The 13,643-nt window shown below is 35.6% G+C and overlaps 1 protein-coding gene across 3 annotated transcripts in view; it reads left to right on the top strand.

Annotated features, from left to right (window-relative positions):
* The window catches only part of TM9SF3 (transmembrane 9 superfamily member 3), a 51,964-nt gene that overhangs the window by 12,570 nt on the left and 25,751 nt on the right, over positions 1 to 13,643 (top strand). For all 3 annotated transcript variants that reach the window (XM_075154500.1, XM_075154499.1, XM_075154501.1), the window contains exons 3-4: positions 6,431 to 6,553; positions 11,035 to 11,195. In XM_075154500.1, the coding sequence (XP_075010601.1) occupies positions 6,431 to 6,553; positions 11,035 to 11,195 (284 nt within the window). The remainder of the gene's footprint in view (positions 1 to 6,430; positions 6,554 to 11,034; positions 11,196 to 13,643) is intronic.

The raw sequence follows: 13,643 nt of genomic DNA, 5'->3' as shown, positions 1-13,643 counted from the left end.
TGCAGCACCAAATTGAAAAGACTTGAAGGTTTGTGAGTCAATGTTTACTGTTATGAAGTGTCTTATTCCCAGGTTTATTTTCTGAAGATTATCCATAGTTAATTTATACCCCTATGATATCAGATTTTTGCTAGATCAAGTTTTTCATTTAGTGACTGGGAGTACTGAGCAGATTGTGCTGTTCTGTAGCTCACTTTTCAGCTGCCTTTTTCGTTATTGACCTGGAGGTAGTAATTTAGTAATCTGTTTTTGTAGTGGAAGTGTTAAGATGATACCAAGGGAAGGGAATGGACTGGCTCAACATCAGGAACTGGTTGAAATGGTTGAAAAATTTTCTTCTTTAGGGGTCCAAAAAAGCTAAAGCCTCTGTTGTCCCAGAAGTACATGCAGTAGTCAGACTGGTTTAGATTTGTAAAGCATGTTCATCTAATTTTTCCTGAAATAACATGAGATAGATGAAACTTTCATTTTATCTTTTGTCTCCTATTGTGACCACTTTATAGTCTGTAGTCAGATGTAGTTTAGCTTTCCAGAGTATTTTCTGCCATTTCTGAGGGAAATATGCAGAAGCAGAGCATTGGACAAATCCATTCTTCTGTGAACACACTCTCAAATACTTCTGTAAAGTACTTCAATAATGGAGAAATTAATGAGTTTCTGTTTTGGTAATTCTTTAACACTTAGGAAAAAGATACTTAAGATATGTTTTCTTAAACAAAAATAAGTACGACTTGGGTAACAAGCTCCAGCTCCTCAATACATAGAAATTGATGCCATTGCTATTTAGTTAAGAGAAGTCTTTTGGAATTAAGAACTACAGGCAGCCAAAGTCATCCCGGACTAACACAGAATGGTGGAAAAGTGCTGTGATTTTTGTACCTTGTATTGTTTTGGTTTTGATTATGTCCCTGCCAGATTAGTTTATCTGTTGTCTTCCACAATTCTTTACAACAGGTAAACGTGTTTTCCTTAAGTCTTGTTTTACTTTCAGGTTAGGCGTTTCAAATTCTGATTCACAACTGGTGATGTTTTGACACAGAAAGCTTTAGATTTTCTCTATCATAGGTATTATCTATTGCAATTTCTTCAGGGTTTAAGGTCTGATCTTCCACTCATACTAGTTTTTTCAGCTCTAATTGCACCTCTAATTGCTTTACTAGTGCATACCAGGTATGTAGTTGTTATATTGGGTATATTCTTCCAGACAGACTGGGCATGATGTTGTTCAAAAGAGGCTTTGAATGGGTACGGAAGAGTAGAGATTTCAAAAAGAATCAGGTGTTTATGACTAGTAAGTGTAAGTGATTGATGTGCTAGTACATTTCCCAGCAGGTTGGGGAATTCCTCTTCATCCATGTCCTTTGTTGCTTTTAAAAAATTTATTATTATTAACACATTGGTGCTCTGTGTAGATTGCTAATCTGTATTGGACCTGCAGTGAATTTAACTAGGAACCAAAGTGGCTGCAGGTCAGATGTTTTTTATAAAGCAGATGGTACATGGTAGCTGGTTGATGACTAAGTATGTGTACATGATCTGGGAAGCTGTCCATGTGCAATTCTAGTTTTTTCCCTTACAATCTGTGTCCTCTGGATAAAAGTTGAAGACAATAATCTCTGCTGTTAGCTGGCATCCAGCAGCTTCTGTAGCAGGAGGTGCTTTCGTATTTCTGGCAGTGGATCCACGAAGTGAAATCTGAATGGGAGTCAACTCTATTTTACTATATTTAATCTGCTATTAAAAGTATTAAAAGTATCCTTTCTTCCAAATTTCCAAAAGTATCCAATTTTTCCAAATTTCAGTAACAAGTATATATTAATTGTAGCAGTAGTTATTAGTACTTATTTAATATAAAATTATGTAAAATTTGTTGAAATCCAAATCCCCTTGATATATAGGTTTTTAAACTAAAAACCCAGAACAAAAGATTGCTATCTGAGATTCATTTTTAACAGGCTTAAAAGCTGCCGTAAAACCAGTACAATTTATATCCAATGCATGTAAGAAAATTTAAATTTCATAGACCAGCCCTTAAAATTTAGCATTTGTGTAAAGAATTCTTTTCCAATTTGGTTGTTGAAATATGATGGTGGCTCAGTTTTTGGTGACTCTTTAATGATAGATCTTGTTCTTGGCTGAAGTGTTCACTTTTTAAAAAAAAAAATTGTAACTGGATTATATTAGTGAAATTGAATTTTTTTTAATAATGGCTAAATTTTATCTCATTGTTGTGATTGATCCATCTTCCCACATCTGCACCAGTGGTCCAGAAGTTGCTGCAATGAAATTGAAACAGAGTTGTTGTTGATTTGTGGGTTGTTTTTTTTTTTTATTAGTAAATAGAAGCTTATGTTTTGGCACCAATAGATTTATATGTTCTTAAGTAAAAGATACAGCTTCAAGGAGTGTTAAGTATCTAAAATCTACAGCTGATATAATTAAGAGCTGCTCAAGTACCTTTCAATAATAATTTAGATGCTTGAATATGCATCTAAATACCTAACCATAGGGACCTGCTTTTCAAAATGTTGGCATGACCATCTGAAAGACTTGTACAGATTTTCTTCATGAATACGTGAATTAGATCTAAGTTCTGAGTTAACAGGTAATCATGGTTTTCCTCATGTGTGTTTGGGATTATGGCAAGACTAACAATTAAAGGTATTTTTCCTCTTTAAAGAGTTTTGTAAGAGTGTACAAAATTAAATTAGACTTGGATTATATACTTTTAGGTTTTTATCCTCTGGAGTGAGTAAAGGGGAATTAGAATTGTTCTAATAAATTAGCTTCTGCAATAAAAACCAGTTCCCTTCTTCTCAACATAGTTTGATTGGACAGCAGTAGCAGGTAAGTGTGAAACTGCATGTTCTTCATCATATTCAAAGAATTATTTAGGCTGCAGCTGTCAGTAACTGAAGTACTTTAGACTGCGTAAGTAAAACTGTCCATTGAATCAGTGGACCTTGCCTGTATTTTTGAAACAGAATAAGAAAATTATGGCTCTGCAGAAATGTATTCTGCTGAGAATTGGGGTTTGCACTTGAATGCTTGTAGTGGTGACCGGTGGGGCAAATCTACAGTGTATTCAAGAATCGATGAAGTAGTGTTTCTTCTTGTATTTAAAAACGTGTCATGTGAAAGGCTACCTGTGACCATACAGGATAGCTGGACTTCCCTTTTGTTACCAATATGGACAATGTTGTTCTTATATCACAGGTCTCAAATCTGTATAAATATCTTTGTGAAGAAAGTAATGAATTATTAACATACAGTTATATTATAATATGACTTTAGGTTTTCAGTTGGCTTAATTCTCATGTCAAGCTAAATGTAGAGTAATAATGCTTTTTATGTAATATGTCACGTTCTTTATTCAAGCATTTGAATTGACATCATCTATATTACATCTGAGACCTAGTGAATTACTAAATGTATTGAACATTTGGATCATAGTGACTTCAGTTAGAAAATTAATTTTTGACATTGCCATACAATACCAATTAGATAAGATGAATTTAAAGGGGAAAAGGGTTTTTTAACATACTTGCATTTTGGGCTTATTTAGAAATGTTATTAACTGACCATACTTCTAAGCGAGAACTCCTCGTCCAAGACTTCCTTCTACAACACCTCTAGAAAATATGGCAGCCATTCAGGATGATGTTCAGTATTGTACTAGGAAATGGTCAGATATAATGAGGTTTTATATGGTTATGCTTTGTATGTTTGAATAAAACCCAATTGATCTGACTGTTCATAGGAAATTTGAAATCTGGCATAAGCGCACCTGCTTTTGTAATGAGTCTTGCATTCATGCCCTTTAAAAATTTGCTTAATGTGCTATTGATGTTACTGAAGCTGTATTATATAGCAGATGTTACCTCTTTGACATCCCTGATGTAGACACAACACAAAATACACCTCTGACTTCACACTCCTCGTGGATACACACACAACCATAACTTGGATAAGAACTATCTAACATACGCAAAACCGTAGGGAAGTAGACTTCAGCTTCCCCAGCCGCTGAATGCTCTTCTAAGCTACTTTCACGTAATCATTTAACACAGTGGACTTAAGCTTAACTATCTAATCCTGTCCTGTAACTAAACGACAGCTTCACCGTTCTCAGTGGCTGGAGAAAGGAGCACTTGTCTTCATTCCTGTTGCCTTCATTCACTTGTTTTAGGGGGAGGTGAGAGGAACTGTACTGTGTAGTATGGCTGACAGTGAAATCACATACCATATGTAAAGTCACGCCTGTGTTTTGAAAGAATTGAATGAGGTTGTTTCTAAAGATTCTGCTGGGGTTTTGTGTATGTGCACTGGAGTAACTCGTAACATAGTTGATCCACAGTTGAGTGTAATATCACTGTGATGTCTTTTGGTGTTCTGAATACCGGGAGTAAAATCTATAAAAATGGATGAAGACAGTTTTTTGGTGGCATGCTGCTATCTGCAGCCTGGTCGGATGTTAGTGCAATCATTAACTTCAAATGATATTTCAAAGTTCTTTTTTTTTTTTTTTTTTTTTTTTTTAAACAGCAGCAAAAGGCACTGTTTACATCCTAGAGTATTAGATGCAGAATGGCTCATTTCAGTTAGTAAAAAAAAAAAAAGTGGTGAATTTCAGGGGTCTGAAATCCTTGTGAGTTAAAAAAATTAACATTAGAAAGACGTTATCCTTTATTTGAATATAGTATGAAACTGCTAAAGAATGACAATAAAGTGCCAAGTATTTGGGAAAGAATTAATCCCTACTTAGCAACAAATCCAGAAGATAGGGATTCTGATTTTATTTTTCTTTTAATTAATGTCAAGATGACTCAAAAAAATCTGTTGAAGTGAAAAAGTGCCAAGCAGAGGCATTTTTTGGGGGAACATAGTCCAAAAAGTATAGGATCCAGCTCAGTAGTGGCATAAATGAGGCCTGGATTTGTAAGTCTGTGTTTCAGCTGTGGTGCCAACTTTAACGGCTTCCCTCTCCTGAATGTACCAGTATGGGTCCTGGAGTTGTCTAAAAGTCTTGTTGGGACAGTTGTTGACTTGAATGGTTTTGTTTTTCTCTTTTTTTCCCAGCAAAAGGTTTATTGCCTAATAAGTCTGTCTGAAAAATGATTTTTTTTTTTTTTTTTTCAGTGAAAAAATGAAGCTTTGAGTGCATTCATTAGGTCTTGGAAGAAACAAAAATAGAAAATACTGGAGTTTTTGTAAGAAATAGGAGAAAGAGATGCATCCATTCCAGAATAGCCAGGGGCACTATTTTCTCCAGGACTACAGGAAATCACTGCAACTATGCAGGGCTGCTCTTGGCTGGTTCTTACTGTCTTGCTTCACCGGGCTTTGCTTCAGTTTTGCTTGACCAGACATACTGTGCATATTTTCATTTTGACAAATTGTCATTATCAGAGAAATAATGTTTTGTGTTAGAAATATTCCACTTGCTGGTGCTTTTTTTGTGCAGGTGATTTGATTTTCTTTCTAAGCTTTATATTGCAGTTAGTGTATAGGAGAAAGTAAGCTGAATTTTGATACAGATTAGAGCTGTACTTGGGGCACAAATTAATTTTATCTACTAGATAAAATCATTCCAGTGATGACAAAAAGAGGAGGGAGGGGGAGTTGGAATTATTTACATTCACTTTGTTTCATGTATTTGCAGAGTGAAAACATTCACTAAGAAGCAAATAGGGTTTTTTGTCTCTAAATCTGTTGCTGCTGGAATTCTTGTAAATATGAGCTTTTTTGTCTTGTTTCATTTGAAAAAGAAACATTGAGGAAATTGGGCTGTGAAAAAATGGCTGCTAACTGCATTACGTACGAATTGTAGATGGGGAAAAATAGCTTTCTGGCTTAGAGGTGGATTTATTTTATTTCCAAATGCAGCCTCTTGCGCATTCTTTGCGTTATTCCTATTTTTGTCTTCTGTCCTTTTTCTCTACCTTTACCCCGATTGCTTGGTAGTTTCTTGAAAATTGCTGAGAACTTTAAAAAGCTTTAGTTTTTACAAACAGTATTCCTAGTCAGTGAGCCTTATTATACTAAAATGAAGAGATAATATCGTACACAGTTTTAGGTATTTGTTAATAATTTCATATCTCTTGTTAAAGAGGTCTCATGATCTGTGCAGGTAAAGCTGCCATCAGCAAATGGATCTCAATTTAGTGTGGGTGAAGCTGCAAAAGGATACTTTGAAACCTTTCCTTATCCAGTCTGTGGGAAACTTCTGCAGGTGGGAGGGTAGAATTACAAAAACAATCATGTAATTGCTTTAATGGTTCCTTTTTAAATGTCCTTTTTTGTTACCTACTTGAGGATAGCCAGGAGGGGGTTAAAGACTCCAGCAATGTCCATTCCTTCATTTGCTTGGTTTGCCTTGCTTTGAGCCAGCTCATTAATAAATCATTAACTGTGCTTTAATTTTTTGCAGACGATGTAATGCAGACTACTTACTGTGAAATTGACTTGGACAAAGGCAGAAGAGATGCATTTGTGTATGCTATCAAAAATCACTATTGGTACCAGATGTATATTGATGACTTGCCGATATGGGGTGAGTGATACTATGCATAAACAACTTGATTACAACTACAGGAGTCCTGTGCTAGTGGGGTTCATGGAGTAATTTAATGACTAAGCTTCATTATGAGAATCTCCCAAGTATGTAGAACTTATGTAACCAAATAATAAAATAAGTTGAAGGATTATTGCATTGAAAGAACAGTTGGATGGCTTATACTAGTGAACTACAAAAACAATGAAAAGCTCTTTTGTTTCTCAAGCACTGATGTAATAATACTAAGTTCTTAGGGTTAAATTCTTTTAAATGTTCAAGTAAGTGGTAATTAGATAGGTCAGATATAAGATCCATGTTAATGTGTTCATGAATAACAGTTTTTTGTAAAACTCTTTCAATTTTTTAGCTTTATTTTGCTAATTCTTGTGTTTATTAATAACACAAGAGTTGTTTGGTTTATTTTAATGGTAATTTAGTGACTTTTAAACAGTTTTGCATGCGCAGTCTGTGGTTATATGAAATAGTTTTATTTTATTCATTCTTATACAGTTCTTAAAATTGCACTTGCTGAGTGTTATTAATCTGGGCTTAGACGTACTTGTGTCTTGAATCACAATTTGTGTCCTTATTGCCATTGTCTCCTAAGCTCTGTTTTTTGTCACTCCCTTGTAACCTGTGATCACATAGCTAGTAAAGAGTGCTCTGCAGATTGCATTTTGCATTGATAGCAATCAGCCAAACTCCCCAAGCCCTGATCTCCCTGTTGTAGATGTAAACTGAAGGGAAAGGAAAAGCACCACAAAATACTTTGTTAAGGTAAAGTCTTTCTCTCTGAGAAAGAGGTAAAAAAACCCAAAATAAACAAAACCTCACAACACCTACAAAAATATGTTTCAAGCCACATGACAGAACTTCTTTGATAGATAGTATTCTGAATAATGTTACCCATCATTCATTCATTCTGACAGAGACTTTTTTTAGCTCTTTCTTATAATTTTAATTGTTTTTATAAAGTAGCTAGCTGTTGAAACATGAACCCCAGCCAGAAATGCTAGTGTTTTATTTATTTATTATTAATCTGCTAGCCAGGAAGGTTCTTGCTTTTTTTAATGTATCTGTTTTTAAGAGATAACATTATAATGCCTGACAGGAGAAGTATTCATATATTGTATTTGTTCTTTTCAGCTGATTTGCTTAGTGTGTGTAACAGCTCTGTGGCAGGGCTTGGAGTAGACCCTAATTAATCTGTGTGGCTTTTATGATTCTTCTTGCACAATTGCTGATAGGCTTTTTAAAACCATCCATGAGTGACAGTTGTTGCTACAATATTTTTAATGCTTTGCACCTTTCAGCAGAAGATCAATGAATGATTTTCCTAGACTAGTGGCAGCTACGTAGGCTTTAGACTGCCCAAGGATGATGAATGCTAAGCTGACTTCTTTGCAATCCTGTATGGCTAGTGAGTCTTGGAGACTTTCTTTTTTAGGACTGATTTGTCTGATCTTATTTGGGAATATTTTTTCTCACCTCAAATACTGAAGAGCAAATATACTTACTAAATCTTCTACACACTGACTAAATTTTATGCTCTCAGCTGAAAAATCTGTTTTACTGTGATTCCAGTGTTTTTAACGTTCTTCTGTAGTATGCTTTGTATGCACAAGAAGTCATTCCTAATGCTACAGCTAACGAACATGCAGAATCTAGGTATCATCTTTGTATGACATTAAGAAACTGGTTTTGGTAGTTGTTTGGAACCAGGACCTCAAGTTGTGGTACTTAATAGGTGACTGCAGCATCGTAAGTACTGGTAATATTATGCAAGGATATAATCTGACATCAGGTGTGAAAGCAAGCGGTGCTGAAGATTTTGGCCTGTGTCTCCTGAGGGCTAGATAAAACTAGCAGGACTGCAGATTGGTCAGTCAATATTACCCTGGCTTTTATTCAAAAAAATTAATCGGTTCTTCATGGGGGGCTGAGAAAGGAATGGATACATCTGAACTGATCAGAAGTGTTTATCTGTAAGTCTGAACAAGTCTTTCTGATCTTTGGGTTCCAAGTACAGTTTAGAAAACTGTGAATATAGCTTATCTGCATTAATTCTGGTTTTGATGGGTCACTGTTCAACAACAGGAATATTTCAGGCTCTGAATGCTGCCTAAAACTTAAAGCTCTGAGACTTGCTGCTCACTGAACAGTTTTTTTAATATATATTTCTGTTACGAATATGGCATGAGTGATACAGTACATGTGGCGCCACCAGCTTGTTGGTGTCTTTGACTGTGTTGTATAGACTTGCCTAGTACCATGTAATGTGGTGGTAGAGATACTATGGAAAACTAGTATCTTTTGCTCGATTGAATGTCATCGCATAGGTGTTAATTTCAGTAACTGTAATGAAAAACATTAGTATGGCTTAAAATACACAGGGGAACTTTAGTAATTATGATGGCATCTCTGAAATACTCTGAATACTGAGAAGTTTTTTTTGTTTTATTAAGATAGTGTCCAGAACAGGTTACCCTCAGCTTGCATTAAAAATATCTCGTGCTGAAATGGCTTTTGTTACTATTTGAAGGCTATCATGTTGATCCACTTCATTTGGATTACCTTTCCTGAGAACCCTACTAGCCAGCATGTATTGTATGTACTGTATCACCCAATCCACTCTTTTTTTCATTGTTGATTTGTATCTTGTAGCCGGATTAAACCAAAATTTTGTTCCCTAAATATAAATGGCTAGAGTCCTTTTTTTGTGCTATCAAAAGAAAGCAGGTATTCTCTGAAGAATTGAAAAGAAAAGGATTCAGATGATGTTAATGTTTGCTGAGAGTTCTAGGCAACTTCTGTTTAATTCTGTTCTTAAAGCAGACCACTCACTTCTCTGGGCTCATCCAAATGGATTTGTGCCACTCCTCCTGTCTCCTGGCAAACTTTAGTTAAGTTCATGTTTTGTGTTCTTCATGGTTTTCCACCTTGGCAAGGCTTTCTGGTGTCATACACACAACCATTAATATTTGAAATTCCTCTTAGGAAGTCCTCAAAATATCGAGTAAGGAGTACTCTATTTTCAGTAAAGACTAGGCATAAAATAACTTTTCTTAACTGCTGATGACTAAAGGTAATGACTTCAAACTGCTGTTTGAGGGCTTTGGAAGGTTTACACTTTATTTTCTGACCTGAAAAAGGCAACTAGATCTTTTTAAGTGCATTCAGATAAAATGATTCCATTTTCTATTTTTTCCTGAATTGCTATCCCACAGTGGAGTGGCTAGGCTTGACTGTCTGTGTTTCAGGACATCTCCCTAAGTATATGGAGCACTGTGTTAGTTCACTCCTTCAGGTAGTGATTGATCAGAATGTCCTTTAAGTAGTTTAGAGGTCTGTATTGTCATGGTTTTGGATACTACCATGGGAACAGATGGTGTGCCAGGTGCTAGGCTGTATGGCATAGGCACAAACTGGCACGTGTTTCATGTGGATGGCATATACAAGGCAATCCTGACAGATGAGCATGAGTAAAAAACATGACAGAAAAATACCACCGTGAAAATTAAAAAGCACAGGTAATGCACATATACTTGCTGCTTCGTGATAGCCTGTTCTATATCTTTCACCTACTTGTTCTCCCACTCCCCCCCACCTTTGTATGTCTTCAGTGCTGCTTTTATTGTGGTTTTCCATCTTGTATGTGATCTTTGGTATGATGTTCTTGACATTAAAGATGACGCTTGTAGCCTCTGAACTTGGTGACTGCTAGACTTGACTTTTTCCCCAGCATAGTACATTCTCTGGAATTTTTCTGTAGTAGATTAGACATTTTGCAGTAATTTATTGAAAAGTAAGAACTTAATCATGGCTAATATTGAGTTCAGTTGAGTTCTGATGCTCCAGGAGCATCTGAGCAGCTTTCCATGTTGGAGGTAATAAAAATCTTCAAGTAAATGATAACTTTCTGAATTTTTCAGTGAAAGTAACAGAGACAGTAGTCAAAAACTATTATTCTTGGCAAGCATTGGAAGCTTCTGTGCAAATGAGAGCAAAAAATATGTGTTGGGGAGTCAACTAATGAAGAATACAGAATGAAAGTAAAATTTTTAAGAGAAAAATGAGTGAAGGGGTAGACGGGAGATGGGAAAATACAGACGTCTTGTCTAAGGTCTGTTCACAGAAATTAAATCTGTATACAGCTAGTTGTTTATCTTGTAAGAATTCCAAATAAAACTAGAGGAACTGTTGTTGTGTTTTCTGTTTCTTCTGCAGTGTTTGTAGCTGCATGCTTTTTTCTTTTAATGCCATTACAAAATGCTTCTTGGCAGATACCTGTGGGTTGAAGGTGTAATCCAGGTATTACAGTTGAAAAGAAGAGCATAAGGTCTGCTGTGTTGTCTTTACTGTAGTTATGTTGCCTTTTTAGCTGGCAAAACTTTTGTAATGCATATTTAAAAAAAAATAATTACAGAATATTTGAAAAGCATACCTGTAATAGATGCTTACATTTGTTTCCTATGCAGGTATTGTTGGAGAAGCAGATGAAAATGGAGAAGATTATTATCTTTGGACTTACAAAAAACTTGAAATTGGTTACAATGGAAATAGAATTGTAGATGTCAATCTGACCAGTGAAGGAAAGGTGAAATTAGTACCAAACACAAAAATCCAGATGTCATATTCAGTAAGTAATTTGGTGATGCATCTGAAATAAGAAATTCTACATGGTGAAATAGCTCAAAAATAGGTACTGGTACACCTACAACTATGTATTGATACATCAGGCTATATTAGAGAAAGATGCATCTTCACTCCTTCAAATATTTTTTTTTTCATTACTGAAAAGCCTTGGTAGGTTTATTAAGAATAAATGTAAAATGATGATTTTTGAAACACTTCAAACAAACTGAAGCTTCTATAATCTGCAGAAAAGTGTTGTGGTGGGAAAGAAAGATGTCCCAAAAGGTATGGAGACTAGAAGTATAGAGGACACCCCAGTAGGTATGCATTTTCTTAGTGTTTGGCGCTCTGACATTTGCATCATAGATTTGAACTGGATTCTGTGCTAGGACCAAACCCCACTGTTAGCCTTCATACTGTGCAAGCACTTAGTATCAAAGCTTGTTTTGTTTTTGCAATTCCAGTAGAAATTTGTCATATTTATATAACCTTATTAGTGAGGTTTTCTCTGAAGCCCTCTGCGATTACATTGAATTGCTGTGTTAAAAGGTAATGAATAAACAATGTTTGCTGATCTGAGATAATGAATTAAATTTTTCAGTTTTCCTCCTTATTCATTTGATGTTACCTAAACCTGTAATGGTTCACTTCTGCTGTTCACCACATTTGTATACTCAAACTAGTTCTTAATGCATTGCTTTTCTACAATGTGTTAGCAGTAGGTGTCAGCATAATGTTTTATTTTAGAGGATATTCTTGCCACTATTACATTTGTCTTGTGCTGAATGAGTTGTACAGTTTGAAGTGCAGATAATTGGTTTTTATATGTGCTTTCTAGAATTAAGTTTACACTAATCTCCCTATTTCTACTGCAAAATTGATAGTAGAAATTTTGAAATTTTCAAATTCCACCAGCATTATGCAGTCCATTTGCTCTGTGAATTTAGAGATGGACAGCACTGAGTAGCTGCCAGTAATGAAAATAACATTAGATGTTCCCCTAAAATACTTTTAGTATACAGAGCTCAAGACTTACCTATCCAATTCTGTTGGCACCACGGGGCAATTGCAGGGCTGGCGTGTTTAATTCACAGATTGTCTCTGGTGGATGTGTTCTAAGCAGTGCTTCTTAGTGGCAGATGCTCTAATGAGAAATGTATCTGCTTAAAACAATGTTGAAAGCTATTACTGTTTTGAGCTACTAATCTTGAACAAGGTTGTAATTTGAACTGAAGAACGTTAATATCAAACCTTAAAGTGAGTAATACTTGAGTCTTGGGGTTTTTAATCTGTCTCAGGACTGTGGTGAGTGATAGGGGTATTCAATCTACATTTATATGCTTTCTTTTATACTGAATAAGAGAATATCTGTTGGAAAGGATAGTTCCTTGTCATGTATTTTAAAAAGATATGCACAAGGGGGCTGCATTTGTTTCAAGATCACTAAAAACCTGGTATTTCCTAATCTTGGCATGCTTTTGAAAAAAATTTAGTGTAGATTTGTGTTTCATTTCTGAAATTGCATTTAAAAATTAAAACAAAAACAATCTTGCAAAAATTCTGAAAAATACTTTGTGCTACCGTATTAGCACGATATAGTTCATTAGTATGATTAAATCTTCCAAATCCAAAGCAGTCCTCTGTGCAGCTAGTGGAGTAACTGATAGCAGTAATATGCTGCTACCATGTGATAGTATGGCCATAAACGCATACTTTTCCATCTGGTTTTAGAGTTATTTATTGGCAATTGAAGTGCGTAGATTGCAGAATCCTGTGGTCTTACAGATTTTTAGGCTGCAGCTTTTAGCTTGTAGCTTTTAAGATTTTAATGTCAGTCTTTTAGGGTCCAGCTTGATCTCTTTCATCCAGTTCCCTTCCAGCCAGCTTGCATCTCGGTTTATGCCCTTTTCTTTCCTATTGGCATCTGTTTTAAATCTGCTTTTATATCTTGTGATTTCCCTCACTTCTGCTAGGCCGCATCTTTTTTCTTGGGCACTATATTCAGAGAATTTAGATACAGATGATTTCACTGACTACCAGTCTCAGGGCATGGCAGCAAAACAGATCTCAGCTGCTGTTGGGGGAGCAGAAGTAGACGGTGTTGTCATCGCTCAATGAACACTGGTAACGTTCTCCACAAGCCTTTTTTCCTACAATGCAGCACATGGAAATGTTGAGAAAAGGGAGTGTGCTGTCAGCAAAAAAAAATCTTTGGAAAAATTCCGCTGCTTTCTAGCACGTCATTCTTGAACATATTTAAACATGCTTTCTTTCTCTAACCTTTGTTCTGAAATCTTGGGCAAATCTGGGACGATTTTTCAAAAGTATTGCCTCACCATTTTATGACTATCTGCTGTGGGGAAAACAACATCATCTTTGAACTATTCGTTTGACAAAACTGAAAAATAGGGTCATTTGATGGATTGGGTTTTGGCACCGTCAGTATGAGTAT

Source organism: Calonectris borealis, chromosome 7 (genome assembly GCF_964195595.1).
Source record: "Calonectris borealis chromosome 7, bCalBor7.hap1.2, whole genome shotgun sequence".
NCBI lineage: Eukaryota > Metazoa > Chordata > Aves > Procellariiformes > Procellariidae > Calonectris > Calonectris borealis.
This window is presented reverse-complemented; position numbering and strand designations above follow the sequence as displayed.